Source organism: Somniosus microcephalus, chromosome 10 (assembly GCF_052327205.1).
Source record: "Somniosus microcephalus isolate GS21.2 chromosome 10, FLI_Smic_1.0, whole genome shotgun sequence".
Classification (NCBI taxonomy): Eukaryota; Metazoa; Chordata; class Chondrichthyes; order Squaliformes; family Somniosidae; genus Somniosus; species Somniosus microcephalus.
The window spans coordinates 66,903,060-66,927,919 of record NC_140996.1 but is presented as its reverse complement, the minus strand read 5'-3'; the positions used below and the strand labels follow the sequence as shown (position 1 = coordinate 66,927,919).

General features: G+C 45.4%; 1 protein-coding gene across 1 annotated transcript in view; it reads right to left on the bottom strand.

Moving 5' to 3' along the window:
* The window catches only part of LOC147111533 (UDP-glucose:glycoprotein glucosyltransferase 1-like), a 680,288-nt gene that overhangs the window by 105,331 nt on the left and 550,097 nt on the right, over positions 1–24,860 (bottom strand). The window contains exon 25 of the mRNA XM_085999896.1: positions 15,079–15,180. Within this exon, the coding sequence (XP_085856022.1) occupies positions 15,079–15,180 (102 nt within the window). The remainder of the gene's footprint in view (positions 1–15,078; positions 15,181–24,860) is intronic.

Genomic DNA, 24,860 nt, shown 5'->3' with positions numbered 1-24,860 from the left:
AGCAGGTGCTCACTAGGCTGAGAGAACGGGGCCTACGAGCAAATCACCCCAAGTGCGAATTTTTCCAGAATCAAATAACATATTGTGGCCAAATAATTAATAAGGAAGGGTTGCATAAGTCACCTGAAAAAATTGAAGCGGTCATAAAAGCCCCAGCACCTGAAAATGTTTCACAATTAAGGTCGTTCCTGGGATTAATAAATTACTATCATAAATTTTTACCGAACTTATCAACTCTTCTACACCCTCTTAATGAACTGCTACACACAGGAGTAATTTGGAAATGGAGCGAAGACTGTAAACATGCCTTCCATAAATGCAAAGACTTAATCATGTCCAAAGAAGTTTTGGCTCATTACAACCCATCACTGCCAATCAGACTGCCGTGCGATGCATCCCCTTACGGCGTAGGAGCAGTATTATCGCATAAATTCCCTGATGGCTCGGAACGGCCGATAGCTTTTGCGTCACGCTCATTGAACTCAGCTGAGCGTAACTATGCCCAAATCGACAGGGAAGCACTCAGCCTGGTATGGGGAGTGAAGAAATTCAACCATTACCTACACGGACAAAAATTTACCTTGTTGACTGACCATCAACCACTCATCTCCATATTCAACCCTAAAAAGGGTGTTCCCATTATGACAGCGCAAAGGCTACAGAGTTGGTCCCTTTTTCTAGGGGCACACTAATACAACATAGAATACAAAGGATCAAAACAGCATGGGAATGCTGACGGGTTATCGCGCCTACCGTTGCCAACGGTAGAAGAAGCACCTACCGTAGACCCAGTGGAGATTTTCCACTCTACCATAGTCGAATGTCTACCAGTAACAAATTCTGCCATTGAAAGGGAAACTAGAAATGACCCGACTCTCTCATGAGTCTACGATTTAACAGTGAAGGGATGGCCAGCACATGGCGAACCACTGTTACCAGCATTCTCGCAAAGAAGAGAACAGCTGTCAGTGTGCCGAGGAACCTTGATGTGTGGATCCAGAGTGGTGATTCCACCCAAACTCAAGGATAAAGTTCTAAAGGAGCTTCACGAGGGGCATCTGGGTGGAGTGAAAATGAAGAACCTAGCCAGGGCGTTTGTATGGTGGCCAGGTATCGATGGAGACATCAAAGAAATGACCAAGAGCTGCCTAGGATGCCAGAAGGTCTAAAACACTCTACCACAAGCCCCTCTACATCCATGGGAGTGGCCCTCATCCCCCTGGCAAAGGGTACACATCGACTTTGCTGGTCCATTTATGGACTCAATGTTCTTAATCGCGGTTGATGCACACTCCAAGTGGCCGGAGGTAATAAAGATGTCCTCCACCACCACGGAAAAAACCATCACAGTATTAAGGACCATATTTGCCAGGAATGGGCTGCCGGAACAGATCTGTTCTGATAATGGACCGCAATTTGTGTCCGAAGAATTCAGGAAGTTCTTAAAAAACAATGGGGTTAAGCACTACACGCCCTCCCCATACCATCCCGCCACCAATGGATTGGCTGAAAGGTTTGTCCAGACCTTCAAGAAGGCCATAAAGGCCATGGGTAATGAAGACATAAAACTTCAGCACAAGGTGGATAACTTCTTGTTCGCATACAGGAATGCAACACATATGGTTACAAACCAAACTCCCGCCATGATGTTCTTCAATAGAAACCTAAGATGCCGGCTGGATTTGATCAAGCCAAACATCAGAAGGGACGTGGAGAACCGGCAATTTCAAGGCATGAATGAAAGGCCAACTAGAACCTTCCAGATAGGTCAACAAGTTTTGGCCCGGGACTACCGTACCGAGAAATGGCAGCCTGGAACTATCTGCACACGACTAGGACCGCTGATGAATACCGTAGACATCGGAGAAAGCATAATAAAGCGCCATGCTGACCAAATCATAGAGTCATCCGAAAAGGGACAACCTACACCACAACTCTATACGCCTAATGATGAAGTAGAGGTACCCATATCTATCTCCGATCCGGTGATACTGGAACCCGATGAACCCGACACTGGCATTCAAGCCGAATCAGCCTTGCCAAAAGAACCTACTACACCACCAGAAACTATTACACCACCGAGGCGTTATCCGGACCGAGTCAGGAAGCCTCCAGAGAGACTGACTTATAATTAATTAACTGCCGCAATGTGTAGATTATTTTTCTTGTAACATGTAATTAATGATTACTTAAAATATTATGTGCTGGTTGGCTAAAAGGGGAGGAATTGTAGTGTATGTGCCTTTAAGAGCCCCATGTGTACTGTAATGCCGGTAATGGCCACTCGGGCTATATAAGCCTGTATATTGTGTTGTATCAGTTAGTTCCCCTCCAGACTTTGTTTAGTAAACACCTGTGAAACCAACTCCTGTCTTCAGTGTCTCTATCAACACATGGACACAACAGGGTTGTCATCAGCCAGGTGGAGAGCGCATAGCCCTTGTCTCTGAGCAGCCCCCCTCAGGTTTGACGTGGTGGCTGGAAGATTGCTGGCACACCAGAATGGCGCAGAATGAAAGTATCATGACTGCTGTCAGGATAACGGGCATTCACCATCATGATGCGCTGGGCGTGCAGATTAAGAGAGTGGTAACCTTTGTGGTTACAGAACATCTCAGGATTGTTATACAGCGCCCGCAAAGCAGTCGATGGTGCCCTGCACCATGGGGAAGCCCGCTATCCTGGGGAAGCCACATGTGCGCTCGTCCTGCTTCTCTCTGCTCAGAGAGAAGAAAATGTAGTCCCTTCTCCTGGAGTAGAGAGTCTCAGTGACCTCTCAGATGCATCGATGGACGACGAACTCTGAGATGTTAAATATGTCTCCTGCTGCAGACTGGAAGGATCCGCTGGCGAAGAAATTGAGGGCCAGGGTGACATGGACTGCTACTGGGAGAGCCGTGGTCACCCTGCTCTGAGGCTGCAGGTCTGGTCTGGAGGCATACTTCCATGACCACCTCCTTGCTGATGTGGAGGCTTCTAATACACTGTTCCTTGCTTCTTGCTGAGAACCCTCCTGGTCCTCCTTCTACTCCCTCTGCGAGCATCTTCTCCTCTTCTTCGCTGCCTCCGCTCCCTCTCCCAAAGATACCTGAGCGTGAGGGGGACTGCATGTGGAGTCCCCAAGACTGTGAGTAAGTGGTGTGAGCAGAAGCCTTTAAATAAGAATTAAGGCATTCTCAACTTGCAGCAACAATCCCTGTGACCTCAGTAACTTTAAACAAGTTTAGAAAGCTGCTGAAGTTGCAGAAACTTAGACAGTGGCAGTAAAACTGAAAAACCACGACAGCTGTAAGTTGTTGATGATGATCCCTTTAAATAGAGCTGCTGGGGGCTCCTTCCTGCTGCTGAACACTTGATCAGCTGCTCGTGATTAAGAGAAGGTGGTAAGTGGGTGGAGCAGCGACATCGAAAATGGCAGATTGTGCATCAAATCAGTGTTGCACACTCATTGACGTCACGCTCTGCCTCATTTCATAGAAACATAGAAGATAGGAGCAGGAGTAGCCCATTCGGCCCCTCGAGCCTGCTCCGCCAATCAATGAGATCATGGCTGATCATCCAAATTCAGTACCCTGTCCCTGCCTTCTCCCCATATCCCTTGATCCCTTTAGCCTTAAGAAATATATCCAACTCCTTCTTGAATATATTTAATGAACTGGCCTCCACCGCCCTCTGTGGCAGAGAATTCCACAGGTTCACCACTCTCTGGGTGAAGAAATTCCTCCTCATCTCAGTCCTATATGGCTTACCACTTATCCTTAGACTATGACCCCTGGTTCTGGACTCCCCGGCCATCGGAAACATCCTTCCTGCATCTAGTCTGTCCAGGCCTGACAGAATTTTATAGGTTTCGATGAGATCCCCTCTCAATCTTCTAAACTCCAGTGAGTATAAGCCCAATCGACACAATCTTTCCTCATACGTCATTCCTGCCATCCCAGGTATCAGCCTGGTGAATCTTCGCTGCACTCCTTCTATGGCAACAACATCCTTCCTCAGATAAGGCGACCAAAACTGCACACAATACTCAAGGTGTGGTCTCACCAAGGCCCTGTACAATTGCAGCAAGACATCCGTGTTCCTGTACTCGAACCCTCTTGCTACGAAGGCCAACATCCCATTTGCCTTCTTAACCGCCTGCTGCACCTGCATGCTTACCTTCAGCGACTGGTGCACAAGAACACCCAGGTCTCTTTGCACTTCCCCTTCTCCCAATCTATTGCCATTCAAATAAGAATCTGCCTTCCTGTTTTTGCCACCAAAGTGGATAACCTCACATTTATCCATATTATAGTGCATTTGCCATGTTTCTGCTCAATCACCCAACCTGTCCAAATCGTACTGGAGTTTCACGACATCTTCCTCACAGCATACCCTCCCACCCAGCTTTGTGTCGTCTGCAAATTTGGAGATATTACATCCAATTCCCTCGTCCAGATCATTAATATATATTGTGAACAGCTGGGGTCCTAGGACCGATCCTTGCGGTACCCCACTAGTCACAGCCTGCCACTCGGAAAATGACCCGTTTATTCCAACTCTTCTTAATTAATCCCTTTGTCCTCCTTTGTTGAATCCTAAACTGCGCCCAATCCTCAGGATTATTGCTTTTTCTGGCCAATTTACATGTCCTCTCCTTGGATCTTATGCTATTCCTAATTTCCCTTGTTAGCCATGGTTGAGTCACCTTTTTTGTTTTATTTTTATGCCAAACTGGGATGAACAAATTCCGTAGTTCATCCATTCGGTCTTTGAATGTTTGCCATTGCCTATCCACCGTCAACCCTTTGAGTGACATTCCCCAATCAATCCTACCCAACTCGTACCTCAGACCATCGTAGTTTCCTTTATTTAAATTTAGGACCCTAGTCTCTGAGTCAACTACTTCATTCTCCACCTTAATGGAGAATTCGATCATATTATGATCGCTCCGACCCAAGGGGCCTCGTACAACAAGATTGCTAATTAATCCTTTCTCGTTAGATAATACCCAGTCTAAGATGGCCTGATCTCTGGTTGGTTCCTCGACATATTGGTCCAGGAAACCATCCCGTAAACATTCCAGGAATTCCTCCTCCACAGTATTGTTACTAATTTGGTTAGCCCAATCTATATGTAGATTAAAGTCACCCATGATGACTGCTGTGCCCTAATTGCACGCTCCTTTAATTTCTCTTTTAATGCCATCCCCAACCTCCGCCTTACTATTTGGAGGTATATATACCACTCCCACTAACGTTTTTTGCCCCTTAGTATTTCTCAATTCTACCCATACAGATTCCACATCATCAGAGCTAATATCCTTCCTTACAATTGTGTTAATCCCTTCCTTTAACCAGTAATGCTACCGCACCTCCCTTTCCTTTTTGCCTATCTTTCCTGAATATCAAATATCCCTGGATGTTGAGTTCCCAGCCTTGGCCATCCTTGAGCCGCGTTTCCGTAATCCCAACCAAATCATATTAGTTTACCTCTATTTGCACAGCCAATTCATCCATTTCTCTAGCGAGCGCTCGCAATGGCAATGCTGCCGACCTGCCAAAAATGGCGGCCGCTGTGGAACCTGCCGGAAGTGGGTCAAAGCAAGTTGACCACCATTTTTTCATCAAGATGGGCCTCAACGGCGGCGCTAAACCCCCGAATTTCTAGGCCTAGAAGTTTCCCCACCACCGACGTTATGCTGACTAGCCTGTAGTTTATCCCTCTTTCCTTTTTTGAACAGGGGTGTAACATTTGCAATCCTCTGGCACCACACCCATATCCAAGGAGGATTGAAAGATTATGTGTAGTACCTCCACTATTTCCACCCTTAATTCCCTCACTAACCTAGGATGCATTCTATTTGGAGTGGGTGACTTTTTTACCTTGAGCACTTCCAACTGTTTTAGTAACTTCTCTTTATCTATTTTTACCCTATCCAATTTCTCTACCCCCACCTCCATTACTGCAACACTGGCAGCATCCTCTTCTTCAGTCGTCGTCGTACGTGTCTTCACACTGTTCCCTTTGGGGAACTGTATGAAGTGGTGGAAGGATTTCTGGCCGCATTTAACGCTCCTTCCGTGACTGTAACCATCTTCATACCAGCCATTAGGGTGGTTAGTCCTATGGCGGGAGGGTTTTACGGGCTCCCACAACCCATACGAGGGGGGGGGGGCACCCACACCCACGGACGCAAGTATCCCGCTGGATGTCAACCCAGAATTTAGAGCCGGAATTCCGACTCCACTTGCCGGGACTGTCTGGAACGGGGTTCGAAACCCTACACCTTCTCGCCCAGCGGCGGGGATGCTACCGCTACGCCAAAGGCCCACTCCTCTTCTTCAGTGAAGACAGATGCATTTAGTACCTTAGCCAACCCTCTGCCTCCACAAGAAGATTTCCTTTTTGGTCTTTAATTGGCCCCACCTTGACTTTGACTATATTTTTACTCTATATTTTTATAAAGACTTTAGTGTTTCCTTTTATGTTACCCACTAATCTTTTCTCATACTTTGGCCGCGATTTTGCCAGCACTCAGAGGGCGGGTTTGGAGGCGGGTCCGCTGTCAAAATCGAAATGATTGACAGCCGGCTGGGAGCCTGCTCCGAACCCGCCTCTATGTATGTTTGACACCAAGCGGTGGGGGAGTCATTTAAGATAGTTAAATGCTTGTTAAATGCTTGTTAACTACTATTTTGCCAGCCTATTTCTCGTATTGCCAGCTGGGTTCACATTGTTCGGAGATCACATTAGGTAAGTATGTCGGGTTCTCTTTCTCTCCCCGTTGCTGTGAATAGGTGACAGCTGCAAAAGTGGTATGAGAGCTACCATTTCACAGCTGGTCACTTTTCAATGTCAGAAGCTTGAGCCTTCAGGACTTGGAAGACACTTTTGAGCTTTATGCAGTTTGGAAGTAAACTCTCTATCCACTGTCACCTCCTTGGAGCAAGCTCTCTCACCAATGACAGACCGCTTCTGTCATCTCAACTTCAGCTGCCATCTATTCCAGCAACATCGGTGCCCTTCAAAAAATCTCACCTTGTTCTTCTGAATCCCTCCACGATCAGCCCCAACACCAACATCACCAGGCACACCAACAACAATACCAACCTTCTCCGCAATCATCTGATGCTGCACAGGACACAGGGCACCAGCACTCGATTACATTGCTGCCTGGGAGGCCAGCGATGGCATCACCATGGCCAGATTTATTTCACTTGATGCTGTACACCCTGGCTGCCACATGATGTGCCAGGTTGACACCACCCCACACCAGCATTATAAACCATCCTTATAATGACCAAGCCATTCCTTTCACACTCATCACAATTTGGGGGGGGCGGGTGGTGGGGGTGAAAGTTATGTCGCAACATTCACTGGAACTCACTGAGAAACTTCTAAAGGTAAAGGCCTAGAAATTCAGTGGGCTGCGCCACCCGTTAGCGCCTTAAGAGGGCGCTAAGTGGGTCGGAAGCCACTGGCCACGCCTCCTGCTAAATTTAGCAGGACGCTAATGGCGGCACTAGCCGTTAGTGCTGCGCCACTACCGATGACATCATTGGTGTGTGCAGCGCCCCGCTGCTGCCCCGATCGCGATATTTAGTTGCGCCCCCTGCTTTAACGCCGGGCGCTATTTGAGAGGTGCGGGGTGGCCATTTGTTTTGCTGGCTGCCTGCCAGCACCTCTCCGCGCTGCCGTCCCCGGCCTCCTGAGCCCCCACCTCCCCGCGGAGTGCCGACTGCGATCCAAGAGCCCGGCACTTCTCCTCAGTGCCGGGCTCTTTTGCCAGCACTCGCGATCCTCGATCACCCCTCTGGGGCACGCAAACTGAATTTCCGGCAGGCGACCGCGACTGCTTCCGGGGCGTTACTTTTAGCGCCCTGGCGAGGCTGGCACCCCAAATGGGGCACTACTGAATTTCTAGGCCAAAGTGTTGAAAATATAGATGTCAATACATCTATATTAACAGAAACTTCACATGAACACTGGCTAAACCACCCAAGTGCCTACCCTTGTGTGTTGTTAGTTCGTATGCATGCAGTAGGATGAGGGTGAGTGTGAGGTGTGGCTAGTGAAATGGGGAAGTGATAATGTAGGTAGAGAGGGATGGGTGGAGGTGCAAGGTAAGTTGGGGTGAGTAAGGATGTGCAGGAGTAGGGTAGGGAAGGCAGAGTGATGGGGATGTGATGAGTGGCACAGCAGGATGAGGTTGAGTGTGGCTTGGCAGTAACGTTTCGTGATCTGCTCAGATCATTGAAAGGCTTGTGACAGTGCAGCCTGGTCCTCCTGACGACATCCTTGCTTTTGCCCTCCTGTGCAATGCACAACCAGGCTGCATTGGTGTCCTGGGGATGTCTCTTCCGCCCATGGGAAGGGAAGAGAACCTCCCTGCATGCTGTGACTCCCTCCATAAGCATATGTAGGGAGTCATGGGAGAGTCTGGGTGTAGCCGTGCACCTTTGTGCAGTGTTTGTCAGTGTTTGCAGCACCTCAATGCTGCAGAACACTGACAGCACAAATGTCAAAATGAATGTGGGCATGGTCCCTTTAAGGAAACCGGCTGATGACGCGTCATCCGTTTAATTGGCCGGTAAACGTGCAGGGCATGCTTAACAAGCCCACTCTATGTAAATTCCCTTGGAGAGAGCAGGCTGGAGCTGGGAGCGGGACCGTGACCCGCCAACCACCTCTCCCGCTGCTATCCCGCCTCCGCTGGCGAAATTGCACCCATTCTCTTTCTGTACACTCTGTATTCAGCTTGATTCTCTACCGTATTATTAACTTGGCATTTATCATGTTTCCTTTTTCTGCTTCATTTTAACCACAATTTCTTTAGTTATCCATGGAGCTCTAGCTTTGGAATGCCCTTTCTTTCCCCCCTCATAGGAATGTATCTAGCTTGCATCCAACTATCTCCTCTTTGAAGGCCTCCCATTGCTCATATATTCTTACACCTTGGAATGACAAACTCCTTTCTTCCAGACCAAGATTAGTCTCTGATGTCCACAAATGGAGGCACCAAATCAAATACATTGGCCCAGAAATTCGGGTCTCCACAGGTGAGTACGCACGGGGTACTCACCCGTAGGTCCAACGGAACTGCTGCTTTCGTGCATGCACTGCGCATGCGCGGAAAACCGGAACTTCCGTTCCCTTAAAGGAAGAGGTTCAGAGGTCGAACGTGTACGCCGGAGAGGCAGTGCGTGCGCATGGAACTTATGTTTTTTTTGCAGGTTTCTCCGGGAGGGTAAGTCTCCAGGAGTTACACATGTAAAAAGCAGGCACAAGGCCTGCTTTTAACAAGGTAAGTGGTGAATTAATTAAAATAAAAATATTTTTTCCACAGGTTTATTATTTTTAAATACTTTAAAGAAAGGTAAGTTTACTTTTAGCCCCGTTAGAAAATGTAATTAATTTTTTCAAAAATGTAAATTATTGTTTAAAATAGTTATTTTATGTAATTTATAGTTATTTTAAAAATGTGATTTAAAAAAACATTTATTTGAAGTTTTAGTGATGTTTTGGGGCTTATAGTATTTATAGTTTTGACAGCGCTTCCTGTCAATTTTATGAATGGGCATTTCCCTGCTACCATTGGCTCTCCATGGCCCACGTGATCCCAGGGGACGCATCGAACTAACTGCGCCCCTGGGATACACAAGCACTGCGCGCTGGCAGTTGGAGCAGGCCCAGGATCGGAATCCCACGCGGGCCCACAGCTCAACGGCCGGCGCGCTAGGTAAGTGCAGGTCGGAGGCTTGCACCCGCGGGAAGCCTCCGACCTGAATTTCTGGGCCAATAAAAAACAATTCCAGAATGACTCAACCAGAATCATGGTATAAATGGGTAGGCTCCTGCTGGATACATATCATTTTTACAACTTTTAGTCTAATCTCATAGTTTACCATTTCATCCTTGTGTGTGATATTTGTTAGGACCCTACTGTATGAATATAACCTTCAATGAGACTCTATATGACTGCCAGTTAGTAAATGTGGGTTACCACACAGAATAGATATAAATCCTAATATAACCTGTCTATTTTTGGAAAGAGCTACTATAGCATTCTTTATCAAACATGTGATTGTGTAACATTATATAACCTCTGATATAAATGAAAAACCTCTTCATAAAGGTGACAATACAAAATAAAAATCCAACTTTTAAAAATCCAAAAGTAAACTCAGTACAGAGTGTGGTATTGAATCACATAGATTAGAAGGTCCAACGTTCAAGCCCTGCCTTGTGCTGAGTTAGACAATCCCCAGCTGGATATGTCCCCCAGTTTGGTAGCATAAGAAAATTAAGAACATAAGACATAGGAGCAGGAGTAGGCCATTCGGCCCCTCGAGCCTGCTGCGCAATTCAATAAGATCATGGCTGATCTTCTACCTCAACTCCACTTTCCTGCACTATCCCCATATCCTTTGATTTCCTTAATATCCAAAAATCTATCATAAAGTCATAACGGCACAGAAGGAAGCCATTTGGCCCATCGAGTCCGTGCCGGCTCTCTGTAGAGCAATGTAGTCAGTCCCATTGCCCCATACTATCCCCATAGCCCTGCAAGTTTATTTCCCTCAAGTGCCTATCCAGTCTCCCCTTAAAAACATTGAGTGTTTCCGTTTCCACCACTTCCATCGGCAGCGAGTTCCAGGTCCTCACCACTCACTGCGTAAAAAAGTTTTTCCTCACGTGCCCCTATATCTCTTGCCCAAAACCTTAAATCTGTGTCCCCTAGTCCTTGTACCATCAACTAGTGGGAACAGTCTTTCCCCGTCTAGCCTGTTCAAACACGTCATAGTCTTGTACACCGCTATCAAATCACCCCTCAACCTCCTTTGCTCTAATGAAAACAAATCCAGCTTCTCCAACCTGTCCTTGTAGCTAAGATCCTCCATCCCCAGAAACATTCTGGTAAATCTCCTCTGCACCCTCTCAAGGGCCTTCACATCCTTCCTAAAGTGTGGTGACCAGAACTGGACGCAATACTCCAGTGGTGGCTTAAACAGTGCTTTATAAAGGTTCAGCATAACTTCTCTACTTTTGTACTCAATATGAAACCCAAGATCCCATATGCTTTGCTAACCACTCTCTCAATATGTCCTGCCACCTTCAGGGACCGATGCACATTAACTCCCAGGTCCCTCTGTCCCTGCACACTCTTTAAAACTGTGCCATTAAGTGTATGTTGCCTCTCCCTGTTCCCTCTGCCAAAATGCATCACCTCACACTTCTCTGTGTTAAATTCCATCTGCCACTTGTCTGCCCATTCTGCTAGCCTTTCTATGTCCTGTTGCAGTCGATTGGTATCATCCTCACTGTTAGTCACACCCCCATGTTTGGTGTCATCGGCAAATTTAGAAATTCTACTCTGTATTCCAATATCCAGGTCATTTATATATATCAAAAAGTGCAGTCTCTGTCTTGAATATGCTCAACGACTGAGCCTCCACAGCCCTCTGGGGTAGAGAATTCCAAAGATTCACCACCCTCTGAGTGAAGAAATTTCTCCTCATCTCAGTCCTAAATGGCTGACCCCTCATTCTGAGACTGTGAACCCTGGTTCTAGACTCCCCAGCCAGGGGAAACATTCTCCCTGCATCTACCCTGTCAAGCCCTGTAAGGATTTTGTATGTTTCAATGAGCTCACCTCTCATTCTTCTATAGGCCTAGTCTACTCAATCTCTCCTCATAGGACAATCCTCCTATCCCAGGAATCAGTCTGGTGAACCTTTGTTGCACTCCCTCTATGGCAAGTATATCTTTCCTTAGGTAAGGAAACCAAAACTGTAAACAATACTCCAGGTGTGGTCTCACCAGGGCCCTATATAATTGCAGTAAGACATCTTTACTCTTATACACAAATTGTCTTGTAATAAAGGCCAACCTACCATTGGCTTTCTTAATTGCTTGCTATACCTGCATGTTAACTTTCAGTGATTCGTGTACAAGGACACCCAGGTCCCTCTGAACACCAATATTTCCCAATATCTCACCATTTAAAAAATACTCTGCTTTTCTATATTTCCTACCAAAGTGGATAACTTCACATTTCTCCACATTATATTACATTTGCCATGTTCTTGCCCACTCACTTAGCCTGTCTATCTCCCCTTGAAGCCTCTTTGCATCCCCGTCACAACTTACATTCCCACCTAGCTTTCAATCATCAGCAGACTTGAATATATTACTTTTGGTCCCCTCATCCAAATCATTGATATAGATTGTGAATAGTTGAGGCCCAAGCACTGATCCTTGCAGTACCCTACTAGTTACAGCTTGCCAACCCGAAAATGACCTGTTTATTCCTACTTTCTGTTTTCTGTCCGTTAACCAATCCTCAACCCATGCTTGTATATTACCCGCAATCCCATGAGCCCTAGTTTTGTTTAATAACCTCTTGTGTGGCACCTTATCGAATGCATTCTGAAAATCCAAGTACACCACGTCCACTGGTTCCCCCTTATCTATTCTGCTAGTTACAACCTCAACAAACCCTAACAGATTCGTCAAACACGATTTCCCTTTCATAAATCCGTGTTGACTCTGCCCAATCCTATTATTATTTTCTAAGTGCCCTGTTACCACGTCCTTAATAATAGATTCTAGCATTTTCCCTACTACTGATCTGTAGTTCCCCGTTTTCTCTCTCCCTCCTTTCTTAAATAGTGGGGTTACATTCGCTACCTTCCAATCTGAGGGAACTGTTCTCGAATCAATGGAATTTTGGAAGTTGACACCCAATGCATCCACTATCTCTATAGCCACCTATTTCAAAACCCTAGGATGTTGGCCATCAGGTCCAGGGGATTTATCATCTGCCTTTTTCTTTAGATTCAATTTTAACTTCACCTCTTTATTTATCCATGTTGTCTCATTCTTGGCTAGTGCGTTCTTATTTTATCGTAAACATATTTCACCTGAACTCTCTCAATCCTTCCTTTAAATATTGTCCACTATTATTCTACCTCTCTGTCAATATTTTTCTCCAGTTTACCTTCCTTAGCTCCATCCGCATTCCCTCATAGTTTATTTATCTCCAATCCATTACTTCAGTGTTTTTACTATCTATATCTATCTCAATCACTATCTTAAACCTTATTATATTGTGATCACTACTCCCTAGATGCTATTATTTACTTTTCTTACCTGTTTCAGTTCATTTCCCATTACTTGGTGTAGCATTCTGTTGCATCAGAAGAGCCTTTTGCACACTGTAAGAACTCCCCCCCCTTCTCTCCTTTAACCCCTCTCCTGCCAGTTTATTTTGGAGTAGTGGAAATCCCCCATCATTAAGTTTCGGTGTTCTTTATAACCCATTTCATAGATCTGGCTAAATATTTCTCCCTACAGTTCTTTTCCACTATTTGGTGATCTGCAGTATTTCCCCAATATTGTGACTGGTCCCTTAGATTCAGTTGTTTGCGCCTCCCGTTAACGCCTTAAGAGGGTGCTAATGGGGCGCAAAGTAACTAGCGCCCGGGCGCGACGATGTTTGCGCCGCTCACGAAATTAACTAGACATTTTGCGGCAGCGCTAAACACTACCGCCACGATCTCCTGCACCGGCAGAACGTGATGTCAGTCGAGTGCGCAATGCCCTGGACTGGATATTGAGTGGCGCCGCCTGCCTTACCGCCTGCCACTAGCAACGACAGGTTGAGGGGAGCGTTTTGCAGTCAGAAAGGGACTGGGGGAGCGCTATTTAAAGGCGACTGTTTCCTGCCTTTTTTTGTTGGTGACATTTTTGCACCACGCATTCTGAGAGAGAGGGAGAGAGAGAGAGAGAGAGAGACTTCTAGAGAGATTCAACGCTGTGTGAAGGAGTTTGGGTACTGAGCAGCACTTTGCAGGTTCATTTTGATTTGCCCTTCCTTGCTTCACCAGCGCTCTGAGGTAGCGCCTTGCTCCTCAGCCTTTGCGCCTTAAGACAGGTGTGAAGTGCCTGATTTAGCGCTCCAATCACCTCCAGGGGCGATAAAAGCAATGTTTGCCGTCGGAGGCGATAATTAGCGCCAGGCGCTAAACTTTACGCATGGCCAATAATGGCGCCCCAAACGGGGCGATACTGAATTTTTCCCCCATAGAGTCATAATGGCCCATTGAGTCCATGCCAGCTCTCTGTAGAGCAATCCAGTCAGTCTCATTGCCCTGCTCTATCCCCGTAGCCCTGCAAGTTTATTTCCCTCAAGTGCCTATCCAGTCTCCCCTTGAAAACATTGAGTGTCTCTGCTTCGACCACTTCCGTCAGCAGCGAGTTCCAGGTCCACACCACTCGCTGCGTAAAAAAGTTTTTCCTCACATCCCCCCTGTATCTCTTGCCCAAAACCTTAAATCTGTGTCCCCTAGTCCTTGTACCATCAACTAGCCTTTCCCCGTCTAGCCTATCCAAACCCGTCATAATCTTGTACACCTCTATCAAATCTCCCCATAACCTCCTTTGCTCCAATGAAAACAAATCCAGCTTCTCCAACCTTATTCTTTATCTGAATGCATATGGAATATGTTTCTAATCTCTTTGTTAGTTATGTCCTTTCTTGCTATTGTCATTATGTTATTTCTGATTACAACCTATTTATTCTAGTGGACACAGATTTAACGTAATTGGCAAAAGAACCAGAGACAAGATGAGGAGAATTTTTTTTGTACAGTGAGTTGCTACCCACTCCCCAAAGTAAGTGACCCGTTTAGCACTCCTTGAAGGCCAGGCGGGGCAAGAATGCTCCCCCAGGCAGCTCAAGGAAGCTTTTGGCCTTCCCCAGCCCTGATCTACAGCCTCAGCTCTCCCTTTTTGCTGACCTCCCCCCAGCCCTCCCATTCATCAACATCCCTGTCCTAATCACATCCCCGTACTGGGGACCATTCCCAAGGGTTCCCGGCTGCTGCCTCCTGCTGTTAGCATTCCCTCCCGCCCGCCGACCAGGCTGTCAATTCAGCCGGCTGCCGGGCGGTAGGCAGCCCTACAATATGTTAATGAAGCCCTGCTTAAGATCGCCAGGGTCTCCATGTCCCCGGCCTGACCAGATTCTTTGGCCTTCCCCACACCCACCCTATCTCACAATTAATATCGGGGCCATTGTGTCACAATACTAACCTCAAAAATCGCTCATACAGATGTCCTGATGCAACAGAGAAAATGTTAAGGATGTCATCTTTCTCATTTTCAGACTGATCGGATCTGAAACCTTCTGCAAAGCTGAAGCACAGGAAGGAAAATCACTTGATATTGAATGAAACTTCAAACAATTACACAGAAGTTACATCAGCAGAGGTTACACTGAGCTGCACAATTTTGAGCTCTGGGCCTGAATTCTGATCATAGCATAAATTTATTTATTTGAACATTTGATTTAAACTGTTGCAAGCGATTTTATATCCATGTAGGTTTTGCTTTTCAATGGGTATTTGATGTAGCTGAATTGAAAATGTTCATATTCTATTTGCTGCTACGCTGAGATAGCCCAAATTTAAAATGGCCAAATTTAGACAAGATTTACTAAATTAATACAGATCACTGACTGTACACATTCTTAGTATTTAACAACTTTATTAACACCTTTTCATTTTGCTACAATATATATCAGATTATTTCAGTAATTTGATATCAAGCATTATTGTTGTAAATAAATCTTATTGAGTTAATACAATTGCCCAAACATATATTGTAACACATTAGACAGATTACACTGAAATGTCATTGCAGAATAGAATTCCACTGGCTTGAAGTTTTTTAAAATACACTTTCCTGGATTAACTTAGTTTACTCATGCAAGCACCAAAGAGTTCTGGGGCTCACCGATAAATGTATTCATCTGTTCACAGTCCTTCCTATTTTGGCTACACATGCTAATCTAATCTTCTTGCCTCATACTGTCTTTTAAAATGAGCCAGCTTTTAACCAATCAAAAGCCAAGTTTGTGCAATTTCTTCCAGCTAGTGAAACTCCTCTGCACCCTCTCCAAGGCCCTTGACATCCTTCCTAAAGTGTGTTGCCCAGAATTGGTCACAATACTCCAGTTGAGGCCTATCCAGTGTTTTATTATGGTTTAGCATAACTTCCTTATTCTAGGCCTCTATTTATAAAGCCAAGGATCCCATATGCTTTTTTCACAGCCTTCTCAACTTGTCCTGCCACTTTCAAAGATTTGTATATGTAATCCCAGGTCTCTCTGTTTCTGCACCCCTTTTAAAATTGTACCATTTTGTTTATATTGCCTTTCTTCATTCTTCCTACCAAAATACATCCCTTCACACTAATCTGTGTTAAATTACATCTGCCATGTGTCTGCCCATTTCACCAGTCTATATCTTCCTGAAATCTGTTAATATCCTCCTCACTGTTTACTACATTTTTGAGTTTTGTGTCATCTGCAAACTTTTGGAATTATGCCCTGTGTACTGAATTCCAGGTCATTAATATATATCAAAAACAGCAGTGGTTCCAATACCAACCCCTGGGGGACACCATTGTATATGTCCCTGCAGTATGAAAAACAACTGTTCACCACTACTCTCTGTTTTCTGTCTCTAAATTTCCTTTAATCCCAACGGCTTCAATTTTGCGAACAGATTCAGCCATGGTTCAGTTGGTAGAACTCTCACCTCTGAGTGAGAAGGTTGAGGGTTCAAGTCCCACTCCAGGACTTGAGCACAAAAATCTGAGGGAGTGAAACCTGCTCTCTCAGGTGGACACAAAAGATCCCGTGGCACTATTTCGAAGAACAGCAGGGGAGTTATCCACGGTCCTGGCCAATAGTTATTGCTCAATCAACATGACTAAAACAGATTATCTGATCATTGTCAATTTGCTGTTTGTGGGAGCTTCCTGTGTGCAAATTGGCTGCCGTGTTTCCAACATTACAACACTTCAAAAAGTACTGCATTGGCTATTAAGTGCTTTGGGATGCCCCGAGGTCATGAAAGGCGCAGTATAAATGCAAGTCTTTTTTTCTTTTCTTTCTAACAATTCAATTATGTGGTACTTTATCAAACACCTTTTGAAAGTCCTTGGGGGAGAAATTCATTATAGCACCGTTTGGGCCGCTACCTTTTAAAAGTTGAAAATATTAGCACCAGGCGCTAAAGTCTTTCAACTTTTAAAAAATTTGGTTTTGTGCTCCAGGAAGGAAGTGGAGCGCTAAATCAAGTGCTCTACTTCCTTCCTGGAGCGCAACAGGCGGGACGGTAGGCGAGCAGCACTGCACAATGGGCCAAGTAGCGCTGGCGCATTGGAAGGCTCCTTCCCTCCCTTAAAGGGAAGGGTCATCGCTGCAGGCTCTGCAAGGGCAAACCTTACCTGGTTCCTGACAGCACCGCAATCCAGCCTGATCAGCCCGATGCACTGCAGTAGAGTGCCGGGCTGATCAATCGCTGGAGAAGAAAAATGAAAAAAAACCTGAAACAGCATTTCACAGTTTTTTCCACTTACCTCGGCCACCTCGCCTTTAAGAATGGCCTCCAAAGCACGCCTCCTGCAGCTGCCATTGTTTTCGCCCAGTGATGCTGCAGGGGGCAGAACCGAAGTTCGGGTCCGGGGTGCTACCGGGGCGATGCGCACAATGATGTCATGATCTCCGGGCAATACCATATCGCTGCTGCAAACCTCCCGCCGAATATAGCGGGAGTCGATCTCGCCGCGCCCAGTCGATAAGTGATTAGCGTCCCGTTATCGCCCCCCAAAGGCGATAACAGGAGGCGCAAAGGTACCCGATTTCTCCCCACATATGTACAACATCAACCGTACTACCCTCACCAACCCGCTGCATTAATTCATCAAAGATCTCAATCACATTTGTCAAACATGATTTGCCTTTAACAAATTCACGCTGGTTGTCATTTACTAACCCATGTTTTTCCAAGTGATAATTAATTTTGTCCCGGATATTTGTCTCAAAGTTTCCTCACCAGCAACGTTTGGCTGACTGGTCTGTAGTTGCCAAGTTTATCCCTCTCCCCTTTTTTGAACAGGTTTGCAAGCCTTCAGTCCTCTGGTACAACTCCCATATCAAAGGAGGATTGGAAGATTGTGGAGGCAGAGCCTCCGCTATCTCCACCCTTACTATCCTCAGCAGCCTAGGATGCATTCCATCTGGACTGGGTGAATTTTCTATTTTGAGCGCTGCCAACCTTTTAAGTACCTCCTCTTGATCTATTTTTATCCTATCCAATATCTCTATTACCTCCTCCTTTACTGTGACATTGGCAGCATCCTTTTCGTTATTGAAGACAAATGTAAAGTACTAGTTTTGTACCTCAGCCATGGCTTTAGACTCCACAAGAAAATTTCCTTTTTAGTCCCTACACTTTATATGTGTGCCCTTTTATTTCACCCGCTAATTTTTTCTCATACACTCTATTTGCCCCTTTTATTTCCTTTTTCACTTCTCCTTTATACTATCTGTATTCTGCTTGATTCTCTACTGTATTATGAACCTGACATTTATCATAAGCCTCCTTTTACTGTTTCACTTTAAACTCTACGGGGGCAAAATTGAATAGCCCTTGAAAACATGCACGGGGATCGCAATGCGTGATTACCCCATGCCCGTTCGATGTAATGCAGGTAGGACAGCATCTTCCTGCTGCCTGCTTGTTATCTTGATTTCAGCATGCAACCAGAGCACGCATCAGCAGGGAGTCCAAAATCACTTGCTACCACTACTTAAAGCTAGCCTACACCTCTTAAAGGGGAGGTGTATTGTGCCTGGAGCAGGTGCTGGGAGTCCTTTATGAGCTGAATCTGAGGATGTAACTGGTAGAATAGATAAGAGGGAACTAGTGGATGTGGTGTATTTGGACTTTCAGAAGGCTTTCGATAAGGTCCCGCATAAGAGATTAGCGTGCAAAGTTAAAGCACATGGGATTGGGGGTAAGGTACCGACTTGGATAGAGAACTGGTTGGCAGACAGGAAGCAAAGAGTTGGAATAAACGGGTCATTTTCTGAGTGGCAGGCAGTGACTAGTGGGGTACAGCAGGGATTGGTGCTAGGACCCCAGCTATTCACAATATATATTAATGATCTAGACGAGGGAACTAGATGCAATATCTCCAAGTTTGCGGATGACACAAAGCTGGGTGGGCGTGTGTGCTGTGAGAAGGATGCCGAGAAACTCCAGTATGATTTGGACAGGTTGGGTGATTGGGCAGATGCATGGCAGCTGCAGTATAATGTGGATAAATGCGAGGTTATCCACTTTGGTGGCAAAAACAGGAAGGCAGATTATTATCTGAATGGCAATAGATTGGGAGAAGGCGAAGTGCAACGAGACCTGGGTGTCCTTGTGCACCAGTCGCTGAAGGTAAGCAAGCAGGTGCAGCAGGTGGTTAAGAAGGCAAATGGTATGTTGGCCTTCATAGCGAGAGGATTCGAGTACAGGAGCAAGGATGTCTTGCTGCAATTGTACAGGGCCTTGGTGAGGCCACACCTTGAGTATTGTGTCCAGTTTTGGTCACCTTATCTGAGGAAGGATGTTCTTGCCATGGAGGGAGTGCAGCGAAGATTCACCAGACTGATACCTGGGATGGCAGGAATGACGTATGAGGAGAGATTGGGTCGATTGGGCTCATATTCGCTGGAGTTTAGAAGAATGAGAGGGGATCTCATTGAAACTTATAACATTCTAACAGGACTAGAGACTAGATGCAGGAAGGATGTTCCAAATGGCGAGGGAGTCCAGAACCAGGGGCCACAGTCTAAAGATGAATATAGGGTGTTCGGAGGTAAATTAAAAAATAGGACCTCAAAGGTAGTAATCTCAGGATTGCTACCAGTGCCACGTGCTAGTCAGAGTAGAAATAGAAGGATATTTCAGATGAATACGTGGCTAGAGGAATGGTGTGAGGGGGAGGGATTCAAATTCCTGGGACATTGGAACCAGTTCTGGGGGAGGTGGGACCAGTTCAAACCGGACGGTTTGCACCTGGGCAGAGCCGGGACCGATGTCCTAGGGGGAGTGTTTGTTAGTGCTCTGGGAGAGGGTTCAAACTAAAATGGCAGGGGGTTGGGAACCTGAGCAGGGGGACAGAGGAAAGGGAAACAAGGATAAAAGAAAAAGATAGGAAGGAGAAAAACAAAAGTGGCAGTCAGAGAAATCAACGGTTTAAATCAAACATGGCCACAGTAAATAATAATTCTAATAGGTCTAAGAGCGTTAAAAAAACAAGCGTGAAGGTTTGCGTCTTAATGCGAGGAGCATTCGTAATAAGGTGGATGAATTAGCTGCGCAAATAGAGCTAAACGATTATGAATTGATTGGGATTACGGAAACATGGCTCCAGGGTGGCCAAGGCTGGGAACTCGACATCCAGGGGTATTCAATATTCAGGAAAGATAGGCAAAAAGGAAAGGGATGTGGGGTAGCATTGCTGGTTAAAGAAGGGATTAACACAATTGTAAGGAAGGATATTAGCTCTGATGATGTGGAATCTGTATGGGTAGAACTGAGAAATACCAAGGGGCAGAAAACGTTAGTGCAGCGGTTGGGGATGGCATTAAAAAGGAAATTAGAGAAGCGTGCAATAAGGGCACAGCAGTCATCGTGGGTGACTTTAATCTATATATAAATTGGGCTAACCAAATTAGTAACAATATTGTGGAGGAGGAATACCTGGAGTGTTTACGGGATGGTTTCCTGGACCAATATGTCAAGGAACCAACTAGAGATCAGGCCATCTTAGACTGGGTATTATGTTACGAGAAAGGATTAATTAACAATCTTGTTGTACGAGGCCCCTTGGGTCGGAGCGATCATAATATGATAGAAGTCTTCATTAAGATGGAGAATGAAGTTGTTGACTCAGAGACTAGGGTCCTCAATTTAAATAAAGGAAATTACGATGGTCTGAGGCGCGAGTTAGGTAGGATTGATTGGGGAATGTCACTCAAAGGGTTGACGGTGGATAGGCAATGGCAAACATTCAAAGACCGCATGGATGAACTACAGAATTTGTTCATCCCAGTTTGGCATAAAAATAAAACAAAAAAGGTGACGCAACCGTGGCTAACAAGGGAAATTAGGGATAGCATAAGATCCAAAGAGAGGACATATAAATTGGCCAGAAAAAGCAGTAAACCTGAGGATTGGGAGCAGTTTAGGATTCAACAAAGGAGGACAAACGGATTAATTAAGAAGGGGAAAATAGAATATGAGAGTAAGCTTTCAGGGAACATAAAAACTGACTGTAAAAGCTTTTATAGATATGTGCAGAGAAAATGATTGCTGAAGTCAAGCGTAGGTCCCTTGCGGTCAGAATCAGGGGAATTTATAATGGGGAACAAAGAAAAGGCAGACCAATTAAATACATATTTTGGTTCTGTCTTCACAAAGGAGGACACAAATAACCTCCCAGAGATGTTGGGAATATAGGGTCTGATGAAAGGGAGGAACTGAAAGAAATCAGTATTCGTAGGGAAATGGTGTTAAGGAAATTGATAGGATTGAAGGCCGATAAATCCCCAGGGCCTGATAATCTACATGCTAGGGTACTTAAGGAAGTGGCCCTAGAAATAGTAGATGCATTGCTGATCATCTTCCAACATTTGATGGAATCTGGAACAGTACCCATGGATTGGCGGGTAGCTAATGTTACCGCACTATTCAAAAAAGATGGTAGAGAGAAAACGGGGAATTACAGACCAGTAAGCCTGACATCGGTAGTGGGGAAAATGCTAGAGTCCTTCATAAAAGATGTAATAGCAGAGTACTTGGAAAACAGTGACAGGATCGGACAAAGTCAACATGGATTTACAAAGGGTAAATTGTGCTTGACTAATCTACTGGAATTATTTGAGGATGTAATTGGTAAAATAGATAAAGGAGAACCAGTGGATGTGGTGTATTTGGACTTTCAGAAGGCTTTCGATAAAGTCCCGCATAAGAGATTAGCGTGTAAAGTTAAGGCACATGGGATTGGGGGCAAGGTACTGACTTGGACAGAGAACTGGTTGGCAGACAGAAAGCAAAGAGTTGGAATAAACGGGTGTTTTTCCGAGTGGCTGGCAGTGACTAGTGGGGTACCACAAGGATCAGTCCTAGGACCCCAACTATTCACAATATATATTAATGATCTAGACAAGGGAACTAGATGTAATATCTCCAAATTTGCAGACGACACAAAGCTGGGTGGGCGTGTGTGCTTTGAGGAGGATGCCGAGAAACTCCAGGATGATTTGGACAGGTTGGGTGATTGGGCAGAAGCATGGCAGATGCAATATAACGTGGATAAATGTGAGGTTATCCACTTTGGTAGCAAAAACAGGAAGGCAGATTATTATCTGAATGGCAATAGATTGGGAGAAGGGGAAGTGCAACGAGACCTGGGTGTCCTTGTGCACCAGTCGCTGAAGGTAAGCATGCAGGTGCAGCAGGCGGTTAAGAAGGCAAATGGTATGTTGGCCTTCGTAGCGAGAGGGTTTGAGAACAGGAACAAGGATGTCTTGCTGCAGTTGTACAGGGCCTTGGTGAGACCGCATCTTGAGTATTGTGTCCAGTTTTGGTCGCTGTGCTGCCTTCCTTTAGGAATTTATGTTAGTTTTCCAGTTAATTCAGGGGTTTGAGTAATTTGGGTCGATTTCCATTGTGTGCCACCACCTAGTGGATATTTGGTACCTAGCAAGTGCAATAAAGCGCAGTAAAGTGCAGTAAAGTAAACTACTATATATCATAGACCTGCAGCCGCACATGGTCTGGGAAGTTATTTTCTTGCTATGCTCCGGCCTTGGACACTATTTGTCTGTAAGTACTTGAGAATGTTATAGATGATTAGTGTACACTATATTTTGCAGAAAATGTTTAGTTTGTAACTTTTCTCTGTAAGCAAACTTACACAGATAGCCGTGAAGTGCTCGCTCTCTGTCTAGCTGGTTAACTTGTAGCTGTATTTTGATGCACTATGTACAGGGCTAATTTAAAGAGAATGCCTTCCAGTTTGCTAAATGTATATTCACAGTAAGCTGTGTTTCCACGTGTTTTGGTAAGTTACATGCCAAATGTACTGTGTTGCTCAGGCGTACCTAAATTTGTGTATGCATATCAGTTATGTGCTTGTATACTAATGTGTGCTTCCATTTCTGCATTGTATTTCAGTTTCACAATAAGAATCTTTCAGTAAAGTTTACAAGAAAAGTCAAGCCTTGTGATTTTTATGGGAAGATATCAAGTTGTTAGCTACCTGTCTAGCTCTGCATAGGAACGCGCTGCAAGGGCAGAATAGTCGCCTTATCTGAGGAAGGATGTTCTTGCCATGGAAGGAGTTCAGCGAAGATTCACCAGGCTGATACCTGGGATGGCAGGAATGACATATAAGGAGAGATTGGGTCGATTGGGCTTGTACTCGCTGGAGTTTAGAAGAATGAGAGGTGATCTCATTGAAACTTATAAAATTCTGATAGGACTGGGCAGACTAGATGCAGGAAGAAGGTTCCCGATGGTCGGGGAGTCCAAAACCAGGGGTCACAGTCTAAGGATAAGGGGTAGGCCATTTAGGACAGAAATGAGGAGGAATTTCTTCACCCAGAGAGTGGTGAACCTGTGGAATTCTCTACCACAGAAGGCAGTAGAGGCCAATTCATTAAATATATTCAAGAAGGAGTGGGATATATTTCTTAAGGCTAAAGGGATGAAGGGGTATGGGGAGAAAGCAGGGACAGGGTACTGAATTTGGATGATCAGCCATGATCTCATTAAATGGCGGAGCAGGCTCAAGGGGCTGAATGGCCTACTCCTGCTCCTATCTTCTATGTTTCTATGACTAAGGAAAGAGGGAAGAATGGCTGAACATAGAAACATAGAAGATAGGAGCAGGAGTAGGCCATTCGGCTCTTCGAGCCTGCTCTGCCATTCAATGAGATCATGGCTGATCATCCCAATTCAGTACCCTGTCCCTGCCTTCTCCCCATATCCCTTGATCCCTTTAGCCTCAAGAAATATATTCAACTCTTTCTTGAATATATTTAATGAACTTGCCTCCATCGCCCTCTGTGGCAGAGAATTCCACAGGTTCACCACTCTCTGGGTGAAGAAATTCCTCCTCATTTCAGTCCTAAATGGCTTACCCCTTATCCTTAGACTATGACCCCTGGTTCTGGACTCCCCGGCCATCAGAAACATCCTTCCTGCATCTAGTCTGTCCAGACCTGACAGAATTTTATAGGTTTCGATGAGATCCCCTCTCAATCTTCTAAACTCCAGTGAGTATAAGCCCAATCGACACAATCTCTCCTCATACGTCATTCCTGCCATCCCAGGTATCAGCCTGGTGAATCTTCGCTGCACTCCCTACATGACAAGAACATCCTTCCTCAGGTAAGGTGACCAAAACTGCACACAATGCTCAAGGTGTGGTCTCACCAAGGCCCTGTGCAACTGTAGCAAGACATCCTTGCTTCCTGTACTCGAACCATCTTGCTACAAAGGCCAACATACCATTTGCCTTCTTAACCGCCTGCTGCACCTGCATGCTTACTTTCAGCGACTGGTGCACAAGGACACCCAGGTCTCTTTGCACTTCCCCTTCTCCCAATCTATTGCCATTCAAATAATAATCTGCCTTCCTGTTTTTGCCACCAAAGTGGATAACCTCACATTTATCCACATTATAGTGCATTTGCCATGTTTCTGCTCAATCACCCAACCTGTCCAAATCGTACTGGAGTTTCACGACATCCTCCTCACAGCTTACCCTCCCACCCAGCTTTGTGTCGTCTGCAAATTTGGAGATGTTACATCCAATTCCTTTGTCCAGATCATTAATATATATTGTGAACAGCTGGGGTCCTAGGACCGATCCTTGCGGTACCCCACTAGTCACTGCCTGCCACTCGGAAAACGACCCGTTTATTCCAACTCTTTGCTTTCTGTCCGCCAACCAGTTCTCTA